The sequence below is a fragment of the Thunnus maccoyii genome, chromosome 16 (genome assembly GCF_910596095.1).
Source record: "Thunnus maccoyii chromosome 16, fThuMac1.1, whole genome shotgun sequence".
NCBI classification, from domain to species: domain Eukaryota; kingdom Metazoa; phylum Chordata; class Actinopteri; order Scombriformes; family Scombridae; genus Thunnus; species Thunnus maccoyii.
Genome location: NC_056548.1, coordinates 28753154 through 28780400, shown reverse-complemented (window position 1 = coordinate 28780400; position 27247 = coordinate 28753154). Strand labels below are relative to the sequence as shown.

At 40.1% G+C, this 27247-nt stretch overlaps 1 protein-coding gene and 1 long non-coding RNA gene across 3 annotated transcripts in view; both read left to right on the top strand.

The window, feature by feature from the left end:
• LOC121880717 (transcription regulator protein BACH2-like) overlaps positions 1 to 27247 on the top strand; it is a 64222-nt gene that overhangs the window by 15271 nt on the left and 21704 nt on the right. The window contains exon 2 of one of the 2 annotated variants that reach the window (XM_042388191.1): positions 2284 to 2467. The exons of the other annotated variant lie outside the window; for it this stretch is intronic. Within the exon in view, the coding sequence (XP_042244125.1) occupies positions 2334 to 2467 (134 nt within the window). The 5' untranslated portion in view covers positions 2284 to 2333. The remainder of the gene's footprint in view (positions 1 to 2283; positions 2468 to 27247) is intronic. 2 annotated transcript variants of the gene reach the window in all.
• On the top strand, positions 7441 to 10330 carry LOC121880718. Its single transcript, XR_006091628.1, has 3 exons — positions 7441 to 7462; positions 8073 to 8149; positions 8734 to 10330. It is a non-coding gene; the product is annotated as an uncharacterized LOC121880718 (long non-coding RNA).

Sequence of the window (27247 nt, the reverse complement as noted above, 5' to 3'; positions counted from 1 at the left end):
GGGTATTAATTTGGTTGCAATCTGCAACTTCACCGCTAGATGGCACTAAATCTTACACGCTGGTCCTTTAAAGTTTTCCAGTGCCAAATAATATCTCACCCTTATATGGGGCAGTGGTGCTTAAGGTTTGGCTACAGGCCAGAGGGGAGTAAACTGGGGGTACAGAGACAATTATAAAGAAGTGACTCAAGCAGCATGTTCCCAGCTAGCTATCGTGTTGGTGGTTAGCTCACTAGCTATAGCATTTACCATCTAGACCTTTGAGTAGTTACTACATCACCAAGCTTCTAGGGCCACATATTTTATGAAAGCTGAATGAAGATGAATGAGGAGGCTGTTTTTGTCCAAGTTAGAGCTAGTTTCCACTAACTGGTTCTGTGTTGGCTCCAGTTTCCAGTTGGTAAAATAATAGGCCCCAGTGCTAACAAATCTGTGAGGGAACCTTTTTACCTAACTTACCTTTTTATCAGCAAACAGAAGTCTGGAAAACAGTCAGGTAACATTATCAGGCTCCTCATTTTTAGCTAGCACAGGCCACCACTGTACTGTTTAAAATGACAACTAGTGGCAGATTATATCAACTGTTCATAGACCAACAGGGAAACATGACATACATTCATCAATTTGACAACATGCAGCATAAAGATGCACAGTGCAAAAACACGCAACACAAGTACACATATATATATGAAACGCTACAAATCCTATTCAACAACATATCTAAGCTACGACTCTACAGCTGTTTCTGATACTAATTAATAAGCTGACGTTAGAAGGCGTGTAGCCAGTATCTCCAATAATATTGGAATTAAGCAATTGAAATAATGAAACTAAGCCAATTTTCCAACATCACTGTTAATGTGTTGACATAATCAGTTTTTTAATCAAACATTTCCTCTGTGTTTTTCAGCGTTTCTATATTTGTAGCACATTTCTCAGTATGTGTTGAGTAATTGGCATATGTGCTCTCTGCTCTGCCCAACAAGATAGAGAAGTCATGTTTCAATTTATTGTAAAATGTTGCATAGAAATAGAGTTCTGGTATAGCTCTACAGCCTCAGAACAAAGAGCTTTGCATCCTCTTCCTGTCTTTTTCAGTGTTTTAAGAGCTTAACTGCAGGCACTTTGCTCTGATAATGTGAATTTCAAACACACCAATGATAACAGTACCATATATTTAATCCTTTTATTACTGTCGCAATGGTTTAAAGGTTAAAAGACATTTATTTTCAGATGGATGATTCTTGCATATGGTTGTTTGCTCCTAGTGTATTTTAGTACAGTGTGGGACATTATTTCATGTGTTGTTTTTTCAACTGCCAACTTTGTCTGTTACCAGCAGTAGAAGTGATAATTGCACTAAGCACCATGTTATCTAGTCATTTCTGTTTGACACTTAGTGCTTGCTGTTGAGGGTCTTTGGGGCTTCTGCTAATTAGCATCATCATGTCCAATTAACACCCACCAAACTGCAGAGACAGATACTCACAGAGAGGGCTGGGTTTAAAAAGTCAATTATCCGGTCCAAATCTATTCAAATCAATATCGATTCATAAAATCCGAGATCAATCTTTTAATATGCGCCTTTTCCTGTGGATTTTAAATCAGAAATGAATACAGACATCTGCCTTAAGGTAAGCTGCTGAAACGTAGCTACTTTTTACTACTTTTGGCAGGCCAAAATGAAACTTGGATGTTAACAGGCTGTTTGCTCTTTGCAAGCCAATGTTTGTACTCATCAAAGACAGTTGGTGAGGGAAGAAGCATCACTGTAAACTTATATATTTTAACCTTCAGTATTAGAATCAAGTAGCTCATAAAAATTGAATTGTGTCAGATTAGTAGTTTACAGTTACAGTGTGAACCAGACCACCTCCAGATGTGGTCACATTTTAATTTCTATACTTGCATTTACATCTACATTAACCTGTGTTTCACCAAATCCAAATGCAGATTGCTTGTTATTACGAGGGAGAAATGGAGTTCAGTTTAGTGTTTGGATAAAGCAGCTTGTTCCTAAATGCCTTTTAGATAAATCACAAGACTCTAGGCTGTATCAGATTTACACCCAGTAGTAAACACTGAGGGGTTACATCTGCAGCCAAGAGCATTTTATTTTTTGTTTTGATCCTATCTCTTCATTTCTGTTTAGCTTGGCTGCCTTCCCAGTGTAGTCCATTTGAATTCCTGCAGCGTTCCCATCCAGAGCATGACTCACGCAGCAAAACCTAGCCTCACTTTCCCTGAAATCTGACAAGCCTGATCCAATTTACGCTTCCCTAGCACCCTAAGGCAAAGTGATGTCAGCCCAGCCTCCAAGCTGAAGGGAGGGAATGGAAGTGTCAAGAAACACAGATGAGCATGGAGGAGCTCCCTGGGGAGGGACAGTCCTCCTCCGCCACATCCGTAACCGTCAGAGAGGTGGAATCAAATTCACTGGACCTTCTCATGGTTTTTGGTTAATAAGGTCAGTGCCGTCACTGCAATGTTAAGTGTGACAGGAGAAAGAGATATGAGGAGAGTGATGATATGCCAACACAACATACTGCAAAGGAACATGGGAAACTAGTATCCTGAGTCTAAGGATGAGATCAACATCTGGCTCATTGAAGCTCCTTATTTTGCTGTAGTGTGACTCCATGTTGATTCACTGTAGTGTACTTCCAAAAACATGGTGCTGCTTTTGGTTTCCCTGCAATACAAAACATATGAAAGACTGCCAGGATTCACTGCATTTCATAAAGGTGATGTTAATCATGTCAGTTTTCCTCTATGGAAACTTTGTGGGCGTCTAGCAGCCCACATGTGTACTTTCATTTTCACGCCTACGCTATGTTGCCTTGTGAAGAAGATGAAATAATCCTCTGCTCAAACATCTCTGCCTTTATGACTCATTTGGCAACTGACAGCTTTTTCTCAAAAATGATTAATTTATTGTTTTGATGTGGCACATTTGGCCTTGCACCAGATAAGAACACATAATTGATATTGTATATTTACTCTGCCCTGTATTTAAATGCTGAAGCATGGCGGTCTTTGTGTGATAGGACATACTGATGAATGATTGAAGCCTGTTTTTTTCATGTGGAAAAGGAAGCAGAAAGAGCAGTTTATGATATGAAGTGTTGATTGGCTCTGAAAATCTAAATAATGGAGTTCCCTTTTCTGCAACAGTGCTCACCACTGTTCCTCTGCACTTTAACTGCCCTTTGAAAATCTACATATGGTCCAGGAAGAAAAATTCTTGCTGATATTGATAATTGTCAAATATAGCTCAACTTATGGAGTCTACAGATAAATAGAACAGTGTGATGTATGAAATTGAAAAGCAACAAGTCCCGTCATATCGCCTCATACAACATGTTAGACTGAAGGAACGCCATACTGATAATTTTTCCATTTTTACAGCCTTATCTGAAGTGGAGCTAAAATGTAAAATGTTTGCCATGCTGGTGGTGTCTGGAAAGGCCATGAGGACAAATTGAATAATAAGGGTTTATTCTCTGTGGAGAATAAATGTGCTCAGCAGATTCTATGGCCATCTGCCTATTAAATTTAGACATGTTTTGTGTCTAAGTGGAATGTTTGGCTTGATGTTAAAGCTAGTAGAACGGTCAAGTAGTGCCTTAACTTTGAATCATCATTATCAAATTGTGTGGCAGTCTTGACAGTAATTGTGGAGTTACCTCATTAGGATCAACAATCATTGGAGGGTGGACCCTCCACTTACAGACCAAGTCCATGTTCAGATTGACATTAGTGCTGCATTAAAAAACACAGCCCCCTCATTCATTTCAATTAGGACGCTGATTTGGTGAGGGCATCGAGGCTTCCAGACAAAAAATGCAGGGTTTGTTTGGCAAACAAAGCTGAACCCACCCTAACTTTCGATTTGAATCGTTTTGTGCAGCTCCTCTCAAAGTTTTGTAGTCACTGAATATGTAGTTTGTTCACTTTATTTTAAGCTGGGCTATAGCATCACCATTTAATTCACTTCATACGTACATCAGTGAGTGAACACATCACTGTTCATACTACAATGTTGCTCAGCACTGACTGATCTTCTTCACTTCAGTAGTTTGTTCAGTCGCTCGGTAAATGAGGAAGTAACATACAATGCGTCACAGCTCAGTCAGCAGTGGTGCCCCACTGCTAAAAGCTACTGATTCGTCTTTTGACAGTTCATCAGTTCAGTTTAAAGATTCAATGTTTAAGATTTGTTTGTACATGTACTGAATACCTCTAATGCATTGGCCAATCGAATATGTGCAGCTACACATCCCTGGTAGGTTACTTTGTAACAAAGTGATGTATTATCAGCTGTTTACCTGATTGTCAATAATGGAATAAATTGTCACAATGATAACTGTACAGAGTTGTAAAATCCAGTATCATAGTGTTATAAACTGCTGCGCAGTTTATAGCCTACAAACTCAGGCATCTGTTACTCATCTGGCTTTCCTGGATTGTATTTCATTATCTCAACAGTGCCTGAAGCAACACACTACCACCAATGGAGCCTTTTGCATTTTTTTTCATGCAGTGATGTTTTCAGTCAGTTCTTAGTTCTCTCCTGAAGAGGGAGAAATAATCCACAAACAGATCAAAATTGACAATAAAACCTTTATTGTGAGCTCTGCAGGTGAGGAGCCAAGTCTGGAGGCTGAGAATTCTGCTGAAGCGCCCTGTTCCACGGGCCAGTGTGGGAATTGGTCCAGAAATATAAACAGACTTTCCACAACTACTTACACCTGCAGTGCGGAACTTTTACATATAAATGAATGTCCATTAAATTCAAGCCCTTGCTAAACAAGTTCACACAATGCTGATTAAGCCGATCACCGCCAGATAAATCTCTCTGTATTTCACAGGATATGGAGTTTTTAAATCTCATGTTGGGGGTGACATTCCTGTGCTGGCTGTTAGACTTTCCAAATGTTATTGGTCATTTCGTGGAGGTTTTGTGATGTTCAAAACAATTTATCGACTGTTTTACAGTCGCAACAATAGGTTACAGCCAGTATGTACTGGCCATTGGGCATACTGGGACAAATCCTTGTGGGCCATCAAAAAATACGTTTTTGGGCCAGTGGACCATCAAAACATATCTGTTTTTACCAGCCCTCTCTGTGTGCCTGTCATTCAGGGTACGCATGAGAGCGTGCTGCATGCCTGTGTCAGGCCATATTCAGACCAAATCAGGTGTGCAGCGCACTGGTGCAGGGTTGAGCAGAGGTGTGTTGGGGTGCAGGTGTGTTTGTGCTCTAGGACGTAACCGCTGTGAAACAATCAGAAAATAATGTTTTATTGATCTGATTCACCAGCTTTCTTGCTACCACCGTGCCGTCTCTTCATTCACTCTGTAGCTCACTTGACCACAGCTGGTCTCTCTCTCACTGGTGCTCTCAGCTCTCTCTCTCTCTCTGTTTTTCTAATCTTTTTTAAAATGAGCCAACAGAAACAAAGAAAGAAAAGTCTAACTTTACTTTTAACATTATTAAATGAAGAGAAATGTCCTCCCCTCATCCTAGTAACATCTTTGTACTCAGGCAATCACAGCCGAGCACCCCCCTTTACTCTCATTGCCAGAAGAGGTAGACAAAAGTCCTGCACTCCAGCTTTAAAAAGTTAAAAAGATTGTTAAAATCATTTTTGGTCAGCTCATACTGCTGACGAGTGGCATCATTTGTCCCTACATGAATGATAACTCATTTGGCAGAAGACGGGAGTGAGCGCAGCAGCCCCGGGGGCTTATGTCAGGGACCATGGCTCCAGGGAAGCAGTGTGTGGCTGCATTGAAAAAACAGATTTTCCTGATTATGGAATCCCCAACTATTAATGTGGTTGGGGAAAAGAGAATGAGGAGATGACAGCTGTGGGTTCTATGACAGGAGAATTCTGTTTCCACATGCAGTGTCCAAGCAGGCGAGTGTTGTTGCGAGGCACTAGACCTGAGAGAGGACTTCCCTGCTGGCTCAGGGCATGGAAGACTTCCAAAGCATTTGATCACAGCCTCTTTCAAGATCTTAAGATGGGGAGAGGAGGTCATCTCTCAAGATGAGAGCTGTTGATTTGGCTTCCCAGTGGAATGGCGAGCCACCCGAACACTGCTATCCACCAATGGTGAAAAAGCTGCAGATATGGTCACATAGTGGTTGAAGAGCCTTAGGTGAAATGGTGAAGCAGCCCCGTCCAAGTGTCTCTTGCAACCATGGACGACCACTTTGGCCATGGACGACTGATGGTTAGGTGTAAATGGTAAACGGTCTGCACTTATATATTAGCTTTAAAGTTTTCCGACCATTCAAAGTACTTTTACACTACAAGCCACATTCACCCATTCACACACACATTCATACACTGATAGCAGGGGCTGCCATGCAAGGTACCAACCTGTGCGTCAGTAGGATCTAATCATTCACACTCACATTCACACACCGATGGCACAGCCAACAGGAGTAATTTGGGGTTCAGTATCTTGCACTACAACATATGGGCTGGAGGAGCCGGGAACTGAACTGCCAATCTCCCAATTAGTGGACGACCCGCTCTAGATCCTGAGCCATAGCTGCCCCTGTGTCTAGCAGGAAGAAAGCCGTGGACTGGTGGAGGGGTCCCACTGAACTGTGTCTTGGATGGTTGCGCTGAGAGAGGCAATCTGTTTGGACTGCCCAGAGGCCATGTCCATGAAACTGGACAAAGAGAGTCTTTTTTTCTGCACTTTGTCAGAAAGCTGTCAAATATCCTCCTTAAGGTTAGCTATCTTTTTGTTCATTTTCTGGAGTAGCATGTAGTCCTCATGGGGCATAGTTGGCATAGTTGAGTCAGTTAGCTTAGCCATCAGGCTAAAAATGAGCCTGGCCAAGTAGGCAGCCAGAACAGTAGGCACAGCGTAATGCAGCTGAAATTCTTCTCACACTGCCCACAGTTGTAGTTTCTTTTAGACAAACAGTGTTCTGCAGTCAGCTTCTCCTGTTAAAAGCAAGTTGAAATCCATGTCCGCACTAAAGGCAAACACAGACCAAGAGGAGGTGTTGCTTTTCCAAAGCCAAAAACGCGAGACTACAGATGTTGCATATGGATTGAACAGTGTGGAAGACCTCACTCACAGCTGAATTCATCCAAGATCAACAAAAACTCCTTCATTTGCTCCAAGGTAAGATGCTAATTAACGTTAGCTAGCTTAGCACACAGTTGTTAGCAAACAAAAATGGTTGAATAGTAATTATAAGTTACTTATGTTTTAATTTTAAGTTAGGTACCATTTGAGGCTGTGCAAATATACCAGAGAAAGAAACACTAGTAACATTGTAAGACAGAGACACATTCTAACATACAATATCTTTTAGCATTTTGTGAATGGACGACCTACTCCCGAGAACTCCAATCTTGTAGCTGCTCTCCCTGCACCTGTCCAAAGGAGGGAATATCATGGGGGCTGCTGAAAACCTCCAACAAAAAGGTTGGCATGCAAATCAGAACATAGTGGTTCATAATTAACTACATTAGACAAATCAAAGTACAGATATTATTCAGTTTGGAAGGACATAGCATTTCATGTCAGTACTAACTACCTGTTTGTACTGTGCAGCTGACAAACTTTGATTTGATTTCATAGAGATTTATTTAAGAATATGTACATACATTTGTTATTGTACAGTGAATGAATGTATTTTATTTTAGTTTCTTGTCTCAAAACCCAGCTCATACAGGATTATAACACTAAGAACACAACTGTACAATCAATTTTGATTCCAGGGGGGTATTCCAAGTACGTGGTTTAGTGACAAACCCGGGTAAATCAGAGTAAGTGATAAACCTCCTAATAGAATGGCCCTATGGCTTCATTCTCCTAGCAAAACAAAGCCATAGGGCTCTTCTTTCAGGGGGCTTACTACTTAATCTGAATTTACTTATCACGGTTAGTCACCAAACCACATACTTGGATTACCCCCCAGGCAGCTGCAAGTACATGTTTAACATGTAACAAAACAAAACGTTTGACAGGCATTATTAATCACTTAATTGTTTTTTGTTTGTAACTAAACGATTGTTAAACTGAACTTTTACAGGACCAGATGTGATGAACAGGTTGCTGCACACGCCTGCATCTCAAACCCCATTGAGGAAACCGTAACACAACACAGTGGTACTGACAGTGACAATGATAAGTGTATAACCAAAGTGTATTTATTTAGTTATTTGTTAATTTATTTATTTATTACATATAGCATCTGCTGAGGAAGTAGTCAAAAAAAAAGAAATCTAATTGTTTTTTTTCATTTCACCTCACTTTACTGCATCAAAATGTATATGCTGTAGGTGGTAGGCTTCAGTGCACATTACAAAGAAGTCACACTATGGTATGCCTGTGAGTCCCAGCAGCCCTATTATTTGGTAGTGATATGTGTGACTGTCCTTTAGCATGTAGATACCATCTATCTACCTCATGAGATAGGGACAGTCTTTGAAACTGTCTTTTGATGGGCACTTGATCTCCAAAAGTCCATAGCTGTTACGATCCCCCCTCTCTATGACCTTCCTGTCTGGTGAAGTGCCAAGGTGTTGATCATGAGGATTTACCACAAAGCCACATGGGAACACGAGATTGCCTGTGAGCTCAAAGTACTGCATTACTGCTATGGGTTCTAGGTCTACCCCTATTTTCATTCAAGAGAAGAAAATTACACAAATTATTAAGTCAATGTTTTTTTGTCATTTTGACATTTACAGAGGCACATCATCACACAGGCAAGCATGAAGAGGAACTGAAGACTCTAAAGGAGAAACTAGCAGAATAGAAACAGGAAAATCTGAAGATTGAACTCTAAAAGAACTTCAAAATGCTGCAAGAAATACAAGATTTAGTATTTACATTTCACATAATTTACAGAGTGTCAGCGCACTCCGTACTCCTGGGTAGACTACATGTATGACTTAGTCAACTGTCACAGAGATGTGATTTAACATGCCTGCTAACTTTAAACAGGACTTCCCAAATACATTTGCAATACTGGACTGTACAGAACCGAAGATAGAGAGGCCCAGCTTATTACTGCTAAAGAGTCAGACATATTATACATAGAAGTCTACCAACACACTTAAGTCTCTAGTTGCCTGTGATCCATGTGGTGCAGTTCTGTTTGTGTCTGCCCTCTTCACTGGATCAATCTCAGACAAAGAGATCTTTAATCAGTATAATATAGAGCTACTGCAGGGCTGTACTCAGTGTGGCTACTTTAAAGTTGGAGATGGATTAATGACTGAAAAGGGTTTTCTGATTGAGAAATAAGTGGACAAAATTGGTCTCAAACTGAACAGTCCACATTTTGCCAGATCCAACCGTCAGATGCCACATGCAGATGTTGAGATGACCAAAAAAATCACAAAGCACAGAGTTCATGTGGAAAGAGGATTTGCCAAAATTAAAAAAAAGTTAAGATTGTTTCTGGTAGAAATCCAACATCCCGTCTTGGAAACATAAATCAGATATGGTAGGTGGTTAGCGTGCTGTCCAACTTCCAACCACACATTATCAAAGGCAGGTGATCTAAGTGCTCTACATTCAAAATGAGGGGATTTCCCTCAATATATTTCTGAGGTTTGAATAAAGGGTGATGGTGGGTGATGTGAGATAAACGGTTAATCAAAATACAGACTTCCAGCAACTTCAAACTGTCCATTAAATCCTTTATGTGAATTTTGAGATATACTTGCCATGTTTAGGTTGCATTTTAAACTACCTTTTGACTGTAATTGAAATACTTAATGTCCTATGTCAGGTTTAATCTATTCATTTACCTGGTGGCTCAAACCACTTCCAAGGGGGCACTGTGGGGGAAATATTAATGTTCCCCAAGTCATTCTCTTGTCATCTTCTATCCTGGGAGCAGTAGTCATGACCTGTCTCTTTCAGAGCAGTTCATCTTTCTGCCTACTGAGGTTGGCTGGGATAAGCAGCTGTCTTGGTAAGGCTGGCTGTGTCCTATGGCAACCAAGGTCGGGTGGAGATATGCTGTGCTTTGTGCAGACGGTTAGACTGGTCTTCTTGTAGAATGGATAGCATGTGACCTGTGTACAGACTACGTTACTTCAGATAACTTTTAGTCAGCATAATGTCTTGTTTATAGTTCAATACCCAATAGAGACATAGATGAGTGAAGAATAACCTTATTTGGACAGGTAGTAAGGGTAAGGATTTGGTGAATAGTTTAAATAACTCTTGCCCAGAAGTAGACCACAGAATTGAGTGGCATTGCACAGTCTTTTCACTTGTATTGTAACTCTGTTCTTCTCGATTTAGCTTCAATAAATGTTCCTGCTTAAGACATCTCAGTCTCATGACAGTTTCTTCACTCTGGGTTAATCAGGTCTACATCGGTTCCTTCACAGGTACTTGTTTTCTCCTACAGCTATATCAACAGGGGGTCTGTTTATTAAGTAGCTGATGAGTGCTCCCATCTGCCATCTCAGTAATGCCAAGTCCTCATCCATTATTGAGGAGCTTCTGGTAAAATTTAATATCAATACACTGTATTATGGACTACTGAATAGATAAACCATTATGCTATTTTTTTTTTATATGACAAGTACAGTGAGTTGTTACAAGTACATGGTTTTGTGACAAACCTGGGGAAGTTAACTCAGAGTATGTGGTAAACCTCCTAAGAGAGGTTTCTTTATCCCAGCAAAACAAAACCAAAGGGCTCTTCTTTTATGAGGTTTACCACTTACTCTGAATTAACCTTTTTGGTCACTAAATCATGTACTTGGAATACCCCTGTCCTCCTGTAATTTACCTTCTTCCTGTGTAGTGACAGTCAACTGGTCTCCACTTGGCCTTTGCAACCACCACTGATGATATGGGCACAGTCTTTTTTTTTTTACCATCCCTTGGTTTGTGCCATTGTTGTGGCAAATTTGAGCAGGTTTTAGTTGAGCTTTCCTGTCGTGCCTTTATGAGATCCAATATATGGCTCAAACCCACGATGTGGGAGCAATATCCTGTTGTACTTTAAACAACTGGAAAATTGGGATAATTTAGTTTTGCTAGCAATGGGCTAAAATATATATTAGATGATGAAAGCTATAGGGAGTCATAACTAAACATTAGCTTAAATTAAAACTCTATATTGATTACCCTGCTGTGCAAGAACATTGTTGTTCCTATATATGTTTGTCCTGCACATGAATTGTCAAGACATGGGGTGCCTGACACTTGAATTGGGATCAGTGAGCTTTTCCTTCAATTTTAATGTCCTCTTCATTCACAATACTCCACCGACAAATTATATTGTGAATGTAGCTCTCAAATGCATACTGTAGTCCTTTCTGTCTACTTCTCTCTGATATTTCAGAACTAATATTTCCTTTGGAATATCTTTCACTGATATCGTTGAAAACACCATAGATTGACACACCGAGTGCAAAAACTTGACAGGCATAGCAACATTAACCAAGGGGAGCAGGACTTAGCGAAAGGTCAATTGTTCAGTGTTGCTTGGGGGGTGAAGAATTCAGGTCATCCAGCCAGAAATCTTGTTCATATAACAGTCTGAAGCCAGCAACTTTGATTTCCACACAAACAAACCAGATGAGACAAACCAGGAACCGAACCATACAGTTTGGGAAGAATACACATACCATTACGCCCCTTATCATTTTTTTCAGTAGTAAAAAAGACTGCACACACATGGACACTGAAAAATCAGTTACTGTCTAATTCAGATGAGCGTTGGTAAAATACCAGTTGACACAATATTCCTTTTCTCAGAAGATCTTTGTTGCTTACAAGCAAGGGCCATACATCAGCAGTACATAGCACATAATGACTGAAGGAGAGGTAGTCTCTCTTCCAATTCTTATAGTATTTTAGACAATACATTAACTGTAACGTAACCATCAGGAAAGCATGTTTTAGCTCAAGGTTTTATTCGATCTTTCTTTCTGAAGACACAATTTACTCCTTTTATCCTTTGTACATCACAACATCTCAAACATTCACCATGTGACACACATGAGACATCTATTATTGTATAGGCATACATTAACCTATTCTACGAATACATTTTACATAGAAAGAGGTTTAAATCCCCATCCAGGCTAAACTGTTTTACAAGTTTTCTATTGGTCCTCACAGCAACTTAAAACATTGTATGGATATATAAGAATACATCTATTTGTACTTAGCAACAACATGATCATGAGTGAAAAAGCACGACTGTAGCTAACAGACACAAATTTCCCTCACATTCCCCCCTTTGATTAATTTTAATATCACAAAGCTAATCACTCTTTAAGCATAGTATTTAGCAAAGATTAAGCAAATTATTCTCTCATCTTACATGATTCTGTTCCTTTCTGTCAAGTAATATAATTGTTCACTAGTTGGAAAACAGTCCACATACTTCTCATACTTTAAGTATTCCTCCTTGTCTGGATCAGTAGTGCCGCGTTGAACATAGTGTTCAGTCTCTCCTCCTACAACAGCACCTATTCACTTGTTCATCAAAGCTTTCATGCATGTCAGGGTACAAGTACAGATACACAGGAGTATACCAAACACCATCAAAACCAGAATGGGAAGTTTAACCATAACTGCTACCCATGGACCAAATTTGTCATACAGCCATTTGTTGAAACTGTAGCCTGTAGAATCTGAGGGACCAAAAGCATCTCTGATTTTTCAAGAGCAGTTATCACACTCGTAATGTTATCTTTATTGTCTGGGATCAGTGTCATGCAAGCTTCTCCTGTAAGGTTCAAAGTTACACACAATCCTCTCGTCTTTGCCATTAGGTGATCAAGTGCCATTTCATGCTTCAGAAGAGTTAAGCAGTGTGATCTGTCATTGTCTGAGAGGAATTGGAAACTTTAGATGTTTCATTAACAAACCCGGACAGTGTGTAGGTTATCCTATATATGTAATATGCCAGAAAAGTGACACCATACCAAGGGAAAAGACCAATTCCCCATTTTTCTCCTAGAGAGATTCTTCAGTGGTAAGACTCGAGGGTATTGAACTTAGCCATTTGCTCTTATGCTGACTAGGACCTGGTTTAGCTTTTTTCATTGGTATGAATACAAGACTGTTCAGAGTTAGGTTCAGCGATTGACAATATCCCTTCCAATTTTTAGGTAAGTAGAGAAAAGCCTTCTTACCACACTGCCAATAACAATTTGGAGGTGGGCCAACTCCATTAGCAAAATTTGCTCTGATGGAATTGTTAGCAACAACTGCAACATTACTAGAGAAATATTTCTAAAGGTTGGATTTCCAGTCAGACCTGCCAAATCAACAGTACATTTAGTAACCCCTACAGACTCTTTATTGCCACTATTACAGATACAAATTGTCCCATTCACCTCAACAAATTTATATGGAGCTTCTTGTGGTGGTGAATAGCTGTTATTACTACGTTTGGAAGGTTCAAGCATTGTCTGACAATAATGGACAGTACAAGCTAGAACTTCTGGAATGAGTAAACTTGTAGTGTTTGCCGAAGACTGTGCAGATGCCACACATGCTCCCATCCTGTGTGCCCAATTCTTGTGAATATTTGGTTTCAGTGTGGATTGGCAATACAGGATACTCAGGATTTGTGGGAGGCAGGGTGTTGGATTGGCAGTCAAACTGAACATGTTAGACCATGACATTAGTGCATGTATGGCCAAAATTGGCTGGTTCTCCCACTTAGACTGCTGTTAGGTACCTGAGAAACAAATACCATGAATTTCTGTTGCTGAGGTTGTTAGCTTTAAGGGAGTCTGCATCAAACCCCCACAGCCTCCACTTATCACCCTTGAACAGCTCTCTTTTACGTCTTCTCAGGTATAGTTGGGTCAGCAAGGTCTTCAACCTGTGATTGGATTTTGTTCTCAAGGTCAGCATCATCAGATTCAATCCCATATTTATACCACAGCATTATTGAGACAGTGATGAGGAGACTGATCAGGGTATAGAAGCACAGGTTACCTCTCATTCCACACCCCCTTTTCCTGAACGGGTGCCACGCCTTTCTCTCTGGCTCTATCTCTTTGCAGGCTGTGTTGGAGTCTGCTAAATTAGCAGTTGCTATTGTTGTCCTGTTTCTCCTGTGGAGCACCTTTAGTGGCATCCACGTGGTTCTCTCTGCTACCTTTACGTCACCATTGGTCACCAGAGGCACCTGGAACAGTCTCGAGCATAGGTCAAATACCAGTTGACTCAATATTTCTTTTCTCAGAAGATCTTTATTGCTTGGAAGCAAGAGCCATTCATCAGCAGTGCATAGATAAGGACTGAAGGAGAGGTAGTCTCTCTTCCAATTCTTATAGTATTTTATACAATACATTAACTGTAGCCTAACCACCAGGAGAACGTGTTTTAGCTCAAGCCGTTATTCAACCTTTCTTTCTTAAGACACAACGTTATCCTCTTATCCTTTGTACATCACAACATTTCAAAAATTAGCCATGTGACACACGAGACTCCTTCCAGACATCTCCCATTATTGTATTGGCATACCTTAAAGGGGACATATTATGCTTTTCCTTATTTTCAGGCATATATATAGTGTCACAATATCGGATGTTCATGTTAAACGAGGTAAACGTATGTAGAAGTAATCCTGGTGTGCAAAAAAGCACCGGCTTCAGACTACTCTGATCACTAAATTTCCGACGGTTTTTTCTACTTTCAGTCCGAGCTGAAGTCAGCTTGTGATGGATTTCTTTATCTATTTATCTTTATACATCTGCTACATGCACAGTGTGCAAGTTCACTACTCTGCTCTGGGGGTAGTCACGCTGAACTATGACTCCATTACACAGCACAGCAAAGTAAAATAAGTAGTTTACCTGTTGGAGGTGTGCTGGTCATCTGCAGCTCTTCATAAAACATCATCACTATGGCTGTTTGTGCTTTTGCTATTCTGACTGATCTAATTTGTTATTTCTAACTGATCCACTGAACAAATAGTTCCAAATATCTCCATATGTTGTTGTTTGAGCTTTTTAGCGCTGCTAATGAAGCTCTGCTACTTTAGTGAGGAACATGTTTCACTTCCTGTAAAATTTTCACAATAAAAGTTGCCCGTTATTTAGTCATTTAAAAGTTTTTAATTTGAAGCAGTAAAGCAAGAAATATTTGGTTTGCATTGGCAGTAAAGTTACACAACTCTGATACGTAAAGCTGGCCAATCAGAACAGAGTGGGCTCATCGGGAGGGGGGCCTTAAAGAAACAGGAGCTAAAACAACCTGTAATGAGAAACTGTATATACTAAGGGGCTGTATAAAGAATACAATTCGCAAAATAAATCATTAGATATATTATACTGTATTATCATAGAACCAGTGGATCTCATTTTCATAGGTTTGCCCAAGTTGTATGTTAAAGTTGTAACCCATAGTTGTAACTTAAAGTTGTAACATGGTTACCATGTTAACTGTGGGTGTGTTTTAATATTACAGCAAACATTCCTTGAGCAGCTACTATGTCAGAAATACAACAGAGGAGCAGCTGGTGTATCCGTTTAAAGTGTAGCCAAACAAACTCAGGATGTATTAATAAAGAAGAATAATTTCATCCACCATCTGATTTCACACTGTGCATGATGCAAGTTGTTTTCCACACACAGCTGGACAGGGGAAAGTTGTGACTTAATACAGCTCTGATATGATGTAAAGAGAGTGAACATTAAACAATAAAGATGATATCATGAGATAAAAATGTGCTGGATTACATGCTCCATTGTTTCCCCTCATGCTTAGGTAGGCAATCTGAATCCAGGGCAGGGCAGGACTCTAAATGAAAAATATACAAAAAATACTAGATACAGAGGTAATTGCTGAATGAAAATACATTGTATAGCTATTGCAGAAAAAATGCTGACCATGAATAGTTTTTTTATTGGTGTGTTCCAGACTACAGTACTCTTCACACAGTCAACAGAACAGCAACAATTATGAAAACTGTGACGACATTTGCATTTCATTCACACAAAAAGCATTCAGTAACGACAGCCTTCAAATTTCCTGAAAACTTTTCTCGCTCAAACAACAATAACCAACAGACCTCTGTGGATCTCCAGCACATTTTACAAATGTTTACATCCTCACTTCAGAACTCTTCAGTTTATGTTCAAAAACTAACATGTATTCATAAGGACAGCAATCTGCCAAACGATAACCACACTGAAATACATCTATATTCAATGAAAAAACTAGAAATTCTGTCAGAAACAAAGCCCACTGATAGCTTTCCTGCTGCATCTCTATGACTCATTCCTGTTGAAAACACTGAAGTACATTCTATAGAGAGCGACAAATACACAATATACACATTTCTTACACCATCAATCAATAAAAAAACAACATATATACAATAAAAAAGTGATGCAACTTCACAGACTGCCATAAAAAAGATCATCATGTGTTGCCTGTTCTTTGTGTTTTTATCTCAGTGTGTTCTGACACATGAGTTGTTGTGTTCATGTCTAATGAAAGGATTTGCTCTTGTGTGTAAGCTGCTCTGCCCAGCAGTGTGGTGGTAAAGTTGACTATGTGAAGACTTTTGAAGATGCGTAGTATTGAACCACACATGGAACCAATCGTAAAAAGATGTAACGTCAAAATCCCCGGTACAATAATTTTGAAAACAGAAAAACCGTCTCAGATAGCAAAATTGCTGTGGCCCAGATCTGGCTCACACTCTACACTTTTGGCACTTTCATCTGGCCCACAAACCGTGTGGAATGATGGCACTTGGGCGGTCCACTCCTGTTTCCCAGATTTGGGCCACAAGCAAGCCATAGCAATGTCAACCAAAAACAAACCAGATAAACCAGAACAGGCCCAAATCCATTGAGAGTACCACATCTTTACCAAAAAAGGCCTAAATTTGAGTTGGGATATTTGGACCATATTTGCTATTTAACATGTGGGCCATTTAAGGCTCACATCCATTTTATCCGGGCCAGAAGAAGGCCAGCAGTGACACATCATTGCCTGAAGTGGCCCACTTCTGTATGCTATCTTGGATCCCTATGAGAAAACCATTACAGTGTGTCTATACAGGAGATGTTTCGCTCACATTTTTCAGTCATCTGTCTGACTTCATGCTGGAAAGTTTGTGTTCTGTCACAAATCTGTAATTAACATTTGCCTTTTTAATTACCGTACCAATGTTTCCCTAACCCAAGTGGTTTAGTTGCCTAACCTCTATCACACCTTATTTGTCATAACCACCTTAACAGTACAGAGGTTTCCATGCACAGATATTGTAGAAAGTGCAAATTTTAAAAAGCATTGGCATTGGATGTAAAAAAAAAATGTTGTCATTGAATGTAATCTGGGGTTTTGCAGAATCATTCTACATCAGTGTTTTTGTCTGGTAATTGAGCTGAAAGCAGTGAAATGTCTCAGAGTGCCTTTCCTGAACGTCCAAGTAGTGAAAGTGCTCTTCTAAGGGTTACAAATGCTCTCCTGATAGAAGCAGATTAGAGCAGCAAGTGCTTTGCATTAGTGCTGCTTGACCCATGTGCAGTCTGCGACACTCTGTGTGTGTATGTGTGTGTGTGTGTGTGTGTGTGTGTATGCTTGTAGGATAAAAGGTGAAGGTATTGATGGAGAGTGTGAATTCATGAGAACCAAAGTACCTAGGTCAGCTATTCAGCATCTATAGATTGTAACTTAATCCTTGGTTAAACACTCTCTCTCTATCTCTCTCTCTCACACACACTCACACACACACACACACACGCAGACATTATCCTCACCCCTCCCTACTCATACCAATATATATATATATGTCTCCATGTGCCATCTTCCAACCCCTAGCAGTCCATTTGCTACTCATAATCCCTCACTGCTACAGCAGGCCACTTGCCCTTCACACACATCTACAGTAGTCCTCTGACATATGATTACTCTGTCAGGAGAGCTGGCTACATGCCTGAGGGATGAAGTGGTTTCATTTGCACTAAATCCAATTCCACTTGACAATGCCAAGATGAGTTATACAGGGTCGAAGGAGGCTGAGGGTTGAGCAAACACTGTTAGCAATGACCTCAGAGGTCATTTATCAGGATCTCAGTGACCACAGTGCAAGTGAGAGCTGCTTTCACAACAAAGGCTTTTTGTTGAATGAGAGACGCTGATGTCATGGTGGTATATTTCCGGAACTCAGGAACTCCCGAGGGAGGGCCCCGGTAATGTAGCCAGCACTCAGCACTATCTTTAGCTGTGAACTGTTTTGAGGAAATTTCTTCTTGAGATTAAGTTTCATCTCTCTTTATTGGCATGAGTTCAAACTGTCAATGTCACATAGAAGCAGCAACAAGCAAGCAGTTTTTATCATTTGATATTTCTTGGTTTAATATTATGGATTATCTGTTTGTTTGAGACTTGGCACCAGCTCCACCAATGTCTGATTTGTATAATAACAATGATACATTTTATTTGTAGAGCAATTTTCAAGGTACCCAAAGATGCTTTACACAAGTTAAAAGGATCCAACTACAAAAACACCAAAAGCACAAGGTAGCACACAACATTTATCACATATTAATAGCAGTTCTAAAAAGGTAAGTTTTGATTAGTGATTTGAACATAGATCAGTGCAGTGTGTTCCAGAGGGAGGGGGCAGCTATGGAGAAATTCCTGTCACCCCAGGTCCAGTGCTTGGTCCTGAATGGTGGCAGGACAGGAGGTTGGCATCAGATGCCGTGGGTAGGAACGTGGTGGTGGAGCAGGTTAATGAGGTAGGTGAGGGTCTGGTTATGGAGGGCTTTGTGAGTGAAGAGAAGGACTTGAATTGAATCTGATGAATTCAGTCCGTTGTGGGACAGGGAGCCAGTGGAGGTTCTGGAGGACAGGGGTGATGTGGTTATGGGAGTGGGTGAGTGGGTGAGCAGAAGAGTTTTTGATGTGCTGGAGTTCATTTAGGACATTGGATGATGTGTGATAAAGAATGCTGTTACAGTAGTCCATTCTGGCTGTGATGAAAGCATGGATCAGAGCTTCAGCAGAGGAGGAGGAGCATGATGGGCAGACACAAGCTATGTTTTTTAGGTGGAAAAGAGAGTGGAGTGGTATGGAGTGGTTTTGGTGAGGGATTTGGGACAGATGATTATCATGTCTGATTTATCACAGTTCAAGACAGTTGGCTTGCATCCATGATTTAATTTCAGTGAGGCAGTTAGTCAGAGTGGAGTGAGCTGTAGTAGTGATGGATTTAGTGGAGTAGTCTACTGTAACAGCTGGACAGTAGTCGCAATGTGTCTATAAGTATGATGAGATGCCAACTGGAGCAAAGTTGCACCCAACTTGTATCAACTCCTTCCACTCAATTGAGTTTCATTCACCCTAACTATATTTTGTTTTACTGCTTTCTCTAAATAGCAATGTTTAACATTTTTAAGTATTAGTCTTCATACATGATAAAAGCTAGACAGTGCTTCTTTGAGCAAATATATGTCATCAGATGATCACACACACACACACACACACACACACACACACACACACACGCTGTTTTAGGTCACTTTTGGGGACATTACACAGACTTACATTCATTACCTGGAGACAAGCGTCCCCAATTAGCTGGTCTTTAGTCTGAAATTTGTCCCTGAAAGTAGCCTATGACAGACACACACACACACACACACACACACACACACACACACACACACTGTATATACTGTACATATAAGCACTATTCAGTATAGCCCACAGACACTGTCACATGAAAAAATAGACAGAATCAGGGCAGAGGAGAAGGTGGAAAGTAGGGCAGAGCAGTAGATTGGACTGCACACACACGCGCACACACACACACACACACACACACACACATGCACAGTGGAATTGGTGAATTATCAGTGTTTGTTAATTAATATTTGTGTGTGTGCCTGGTGTCGGGCTCTACTGCTCCTGTAATGAATAATTCACTCTTGGATGTTTCTACTCTGCCTGCTAGGCTGCACTGTATGTGTGTGTGTGTGTGTGTGTGTGTGTGTGTGTACAGAATGTGTGTGTGCGCCTGTGGCCACCTTTGCTCATCTCTGGCTGTCTCAGGGGTTTAAATGGCCTTAGATGTGTGTGTTTGATTGATGCTTTTGCCAGGTTGAATGTAGAATGCTAACAGAGCATATGACTGATGAGGGGAAAGTGCTGAACAGCCACAGAGAGCTGCACTATGGGAAATACTGGCAGTGCTACTTGGACGGGAGGAAACTCCTGCTACTCTGCTTCACTTGGGCTTTGCCTGTTGACTGATTGTGATCAAAATGAACCAAAGTGCTTTCATTGTCTAAGCCTAAATACACAGGAGTCAGAATGTGAACCTCGATCTCTGATCTCCCTACGACTTCAGTGCAGTCTAGCCAGTCTGTCAAATCTGTCAGTTAATAAATGCTGCAGCTTCTCAAAATCAAGAAAAGTCTCTTCTGATGTTTCCTTAAGTGCTGGAATAGTGAAGGGGGTTATCCATGAAGTTAGTGACAATAGGTTAACCTAAGCTGACCAGGCTCACTTAAGATGGACTGACCTTTAAGGTGGACTAGCTATTCTTATTTTAGTGTCAATCTCAGCCACTCCGCCCCAAAGCAGTCAACCTATGGGAAACACAAACCACACAGTCAAAACTGAACAAAGATGAACAACATTCTTGGATTTGTCCATCATTGGACTTAAATAAACTGACAGGGACACAGAGAAAATATTCACACAGCAAAAATATGACCATATCTTAACTTTAAATGACACATGACTTGACTTTAGTTCTAATTTTGTCATGTTGCAGAATAAAGAGAAGGTGGGAATGACTGTATGCTAGTGAAAACCTGACTGGTCTAGAGCTGCAACGATTATTCGATTCATCTATTACAGTGGTCCCCAAAGTGAGGTAGTGTGAGGATGGGCTAGGGTGCTGTAAGATTAATCTTACTATTGTTCATCTATTATGTGTTTTCAATAACATTTCACCACAGTAAAAAATCGGCAACATTTATATTAACTACGTTTTATGTTCTGTTTGCAAATGTATCAAAACAGAATGAATAAGCAATAAATATAAAAAATCACCATATTAAAAACTGTTCAATATGCAGGTAGCTGTCAGTCACAGCTGATATGACAACTCACTGTTGCCGGTTGTCATATTAACACAACATGCTTTCTATGTTCCCAGTATTGCAGGAGCTCAGCAGTCAGAAAAAAAGTGAGCGTCAGGGGAGCGATGAAAAGATTTAAGACAAAAAACAGCTGAAAGGAGCTGAAACATCTCAGATCTCAACACAGAGAAGACTGAATCTGAGCTGACTGGCAAAACTATGACTTCACTAACTGGTTTTGGCTGCTTGTAGAACACGGATATCCATCATTGTCTGTGCATTCACTGTGGTGTTACACATTCCCAAATTCATATTTGTGTTATGTGGCTCTCTCATCATTGGTTTACATGAAAACAAGACAACATTATTATTGTTCTCTCTCTCCCTATCAACAGCAGCTCACATCCCATTAAAATTTTTGTTTTGTTTGTTTGTTTTTCCTTGTAGATCTTAAGTAACTGCTCATTTTAATTGAAGAAAATGAAAAAAATACTTTTAACATATTAACATATTTAATTGTATTCATTGTTTATTTTAAGTAAAATTATATATTTTATGTATGTATTATCTGTAAATCTGTGTGGCAGGTGTTGGCTTTAATTCTGAGTGATTGAGAATGACTTAATATTGATATAATATAGCTTAACATAGCCTAATATATACTAATATGATATAATATAATGTAATATAATATCATTTTATAGACCAAACAACTAATCGATCATTTGAGAAAATAATTGATTGATGAATTGATAATGAAAATAATCATTAGTTGCAGCCCTATATTGATCCTAGTAGCTAATAGTTGTTTCAAATGAAGAAAATAAAACTCTAATACAGACATGATTGTCATCCAAGGGAGATGAAATATAAATCTGTGGAGAAAAAAACATGCAACAGCCAAACACAAAGAGATATATATGTAACCTAAATAAATGTGGGCTGAGAAAACACAACACACACAATAGTTTTCATACAGTCCTCAACAAGGTTCAGGTAGCTCTGTATTCAGCGCACCTGGCTGTGCTTCAAGTGGCCCAGTTGAGCAGATCAGTTCTTCATCATTATTGCTGTTCACAGTTTGAAAAGGCAACCTCATACAGGACACACCCTACTGCCCCCTTTATGTAGAATACAGACATTAGGAACCTAAAGGAAAAATCAACTGTTAAACACATATCTGTCTTATCTGGACCCAAGCTGTAATTGTATCTGTGTTTTGTGTTAACATACAGTAGATGATATTACAGCAGGTTATTTAGCCCAATTACACTAGAAAAGTTATCAGTGTTTCTGTTCTGCTCCTTCCTCCTCTTCAGGAGTAATTTTACACTTTGGGGATTATAGATATCAGTAAGCTGTCTGTCAGCCCAGCCTGCTGCTGAAACACGCCATCCTCCCCTCACGCATATTAAAGCACAACGCAGACAAGATGATGAAACCACTGGCAATGTCTTGTTTACCAAAGCCCCTCAACTGTCTCTGAACAATTTACCAAGCATGGTTGGGAGGGAAAAAAGAAAAATATGGAGAAGCAGAGCTTTAAATGTCAAAGGCTCAGCTCATTCAAAGCAAGAAATGAGGAAACATGGAAAGTGGGAAATATTAATGGAATTTTTAATTAGGGGTGTAAAAGTACACAAAATTCATGGTTTGGTATGATTTCGGTACAGCAGGGAAAAAAAAGAATGGTAGAAAATAACATTTTGGTCTTTTATTTTGCAAAATGTAAACACTCAACAATGGCTCATTGCTCTTGTAAGGAAACAGGACACCTGCTGACAGCTGTTTTATACTGATTTATGGCAGTATGGTGGTCAGTCCATTATTTAGCACTGTTGCCTCACAAGGGGTTCGAACCCACCGGCTGACTGGGGCCTTTCTGTGTGGAGTTTGCATGTTTGCATATGTGTTGATTCTCTCTGGATGCTCCAGCTTCCTCCCACAGACCAAAAACATGCAGGTTAGGTTAACCTCTCACCCAATCAAAATAACTAAATAAGTAAAAGAGACATAAACAACTAAGGATCTCAAGATAACATCCACAAAAATTACAGTTAATTACAATACAGTTTGCAGGGAATGTGTTAACTGTTGAGGACATTCATGTTTTCTGACAATAAGCTTTGCTGTATCTACATCAGCCAAATTTTAACATCATTTATAACATCCACAAGATTACAGTAATTACAATAAAGTTTGCAGTTGATGTGTTAGCCATTGAGTATCATGTTTTCTAGCATACCACCATCAAAAAAACAGAACAAAACAAACAAACAAACGAAAAAAAAACAACCTTGCAGTATCTGCATCAGCCAAATCTTATAAATACTATATATCCACAATGCACATTTATTATAACTGTAACACAGAGGGGAAGTCAAGCCCCAGTCAAAATCAAACCACTGACACTTAGATCCCTGTGTCTCTACTAGGCAGTGTTAAGAGGAGAGAGGTATTTCTGGTCTAATCCAGAAACAGACTCCACAGTCAGTTTCTACACACACAATTTCTGAGCCGAACAATGCATAATGTGCTTCATTTTCTCCAATTTGAGATGGGCCATAACATCACTGACCCAACATGCATGGGATGGAGGGGCAACTGATTTCCAGCACAATAAAATCAATCATTGGGCCAGAAATGATGAGAAAACTACAGCCTTAGCTTCTGCCCCAGAGAGTGTAACCCCATCAGGGGCTACTCCAAAAATAGCAATGGTGGGGTCTGGATCAATGTCCCTATCACAGATGTAGGAGAATGTTTCAAAGATGGAGGACCACAAAGGAACCAAAGATGCACGTGACCAAAACATGTGATAGAGGGTGGCTGAGTCCTGTTTACACCTAGAGCATGTTGGATCCAAGCCAGGGTACATCTTGGCGAGCATACTCTTGAATAAGTGAAGTCTGTGTAACACTTTGAACTGCAGCAGTCCATGTCGAATACAAATAGATGTTGAGTGGATCCTGTTTATTGATAACTGCCAAGTAGTGTCTGAGATTTCATTTGCAAAGTCTTCAATCTGGATATAAGGCCCCTGTCTAGTGGATCTAAATGTATACATTCCTCTATCCAGCTATCAGGTGGAGAATATGGGAAGTAGGGAAAGTGCTTTTGAATAAAGCTGCAGATATCTAAAAACATGTGTTTTTGGAATGTCATATTCCCTCCTTAGCCTTTGGAAGGAAACAAAGATGTTATCTCTAAATAAATCACAACATAACCCTTTCCTTGATCAAGCCTGGTACGCTGAGTCCAAGCTGGAGGGAGGGAAGAAAGGATTGGCTGTGATAGGGATGGACGGTGAGAGCCTGTTTCCATTTAAAATGCATCCTAAACTGTGACCATATCTTCAATGAGCCAATCACAACTGGGTTATTTGTGTATCCATCTCTATCTTCTGAGGGACAGGGGAGCAGACAGTAACAACAAGATGGATACAGGAGAAGCACTGTTTCGCTCCAACTGAATCCACACTGGTCCCTTCTCTTCATGAAGACCAGAGACCCAGTAGGATAATTTCTGGATATTCACCGCCCAATAATAATTTAAGAAATTTGGCAATGCCAGGCCCCCTTCCTCCTTCTGCCTTTCCAATTATGCTTTTCTTATTCTAGGGACAGTTTTTCTCCATTTGAGAGTAGATAAAGCTGCATCCAATTCCTTAAAAAGTGCCTTTGGAATTAAAACAGGTACCATCTGAAACAGAAATCTAGGCATGATGGTCATTTTCACAGAGTTAATTCGTCCAGCAAACGATATGGGAAGTGTAGACCAACATGTAAGGTTCTTGTTAGCATTGTCTAATGCTGGCTCAAAGTTATTTTAGATAGGCCTTTATATTCCCGGGTTACTGAGACACCTAAATAGGTAAATGAGCCTTTGGTCACTTTAAAAGGGAGTTTTTCAAACGACATTTGCTGTGCACGTATATTAACTGGAAATAATAGACTCTTGATAAAAAATTATTTTGTAACCTGAGATCACTCCAAATGTATAAAAAGTCTTCATGGCCATAGGGATAGAAGTACATGGGTCTGACATGTAGAGTATAAGGTCATCAGCATACAGCAACAGTATGTGAACCTGCCCACCCCTGCTAATACCGGATAAGCTTGTGTTTCCCCTGATAGCTATTGTCAGTGGTTCAAGAGCAACATGAAATATGAGAGGTGAAAGTGGGCACCCTTGACTAGTACTCCTATAAAGAGAGAAGTATTGGGATGTGATCTTATTCGGAGGAACTGATGCTTGCGGACAGTTATATGAGACTTTGATCCATAAATTAAAAGATGTCCCAAACCCAAACCTTTCCAAAAATTTGAATAAATAGTCATACTCTACCTAGTCAAATGCCTTATGAGCATCTAGGGAAGTCAAAACCTCTGCTGTTTGCCCACTCCTGGGAGAGTATAAGATACTGAACAATCTACATACATGGCAGAAAGCCATAAAACCGGTCTGCTCTAGGTGGATTACTGTACATATGGCTGGTTCAAGCCTAGCAGACAGGACCTTGGTTAGGATTTTGTAGTCACAACATAGCACTCTTTTTTCAGAAGGACCGAAAGCCTGGTTTGAGTCATTGTAGGTAGCAGTGATTCCCAAGCTAGAGCCTCTGCATATACTTAACACAGGATAGGTGTTAATTTGATAGAAAATTTCTTATAAAATTCAATTGGAAAGCCATCTGGCCCTGGGGCTTTACCACCCTTAATTTGTTGAAATACTCTACTAATTTCTGCCACTGATCCAGGTCCTCCACAACAAAGGGTTCAATGGTTGGCATTTCCAGATCGTTAAGAAACTCTATTAGACTATTAGTCCTGATAAAACTGCGTGAATTGGTCCTTAATTAATCTTTGATCTGTTGTGACACTGTCTGGTGTATTAATCTCTGTTATGAGCCCCGCCTCCGCTGAATGTCTGAATTGCTGGCTAAGCAGCCTGCTCACCCACTCCCCATGTTCATAATACTCAAATTGTGACCTCAAGTGCTATTCCTTAGTAATCCCTGTTGAGAGGATATAAACTCACTCTGCAATGCTAACCTTTCTTTGTACTGGGCAGCAGAGGGCACCCCGCATGCTTCTGATCAACAGCAGCTATTAGCGAAAGAAGGTAATCGAGACGTTCCATTCTCTTCCTATTCATGTTAGCACAATAGGATATGACCTAATCTCTCAAATATGCTTTCATTGCTTCCCAGAAGTTGCATTCACTTTTGTCTGGTGACTGGTTTGTTTCTAGGTAGAAGTCACCCATGAGCATGCTACATGGATGTATTAGTGGTCCGCTGACAAAACGTTCAGGGTGGAACTCGTTCTCTAGAATTATTGTTCCACACATTGGACTAGGTGGATTATTAAACTATTTTGACAGTAGTTCAGAGCATCCTAATTCACTTGCGCATTCACGCACAAGACATAGCAGCATAACTTCACTGATTATTTAAATCTCCGACATGCCGACAGGATCGGTCAGGATCTACTGTTGATGAATGTTCTGTGTTCTTCAATAGGTCACCTGTTACACACACACAGTCCAGGTTCATACTGTTTGGAGTAAAGCAGCCGTCCTCCTGATAGATCCTGAGCTCATTGTAAAAAACTGTAGTTATCAACTTGACAGGACAGAGGAAACTATCCAGAAACGAAGAATTAATGGTTTAATTTCAATTTTAATTGTTGACTTGAAAAGGAAAACCGGTTAGGGGAATGAGAAAAACAGGAAAAAACGGGAGGTGGATTACGTTCTTAATTCACATGAAAAACAAAATAATTTGTTTATCCTGTTATCAAACAAGTTGAAAAGCTTTGGACGGAGGGTCCTGTGTCTAGTCTGCTGGAAAATAGAGGACGTCAGTTGAGTAGGTGGTCCTTCAGTGTGGCCCAGGATGCATTGCGTTTACACTGCTGAAAGAATGTGGTCACATGCAGCCCAGACCATCTCTGAATAATGTGGTCTGAGTGATCGGATCTCAATCCATCCTCAACGCGTCTTGGGTTCGTTTACACCTGTACTTAGAGCTGTCCGCTTGTGATTGGATCACCCCAGACGGATGTTAATACCAGGTGTAAACAGGGCCACAGAGCAAGAAATCTGACTTTATATCTAGGGTCACCATCAGGTTTTCTCTCGGCAAACACTT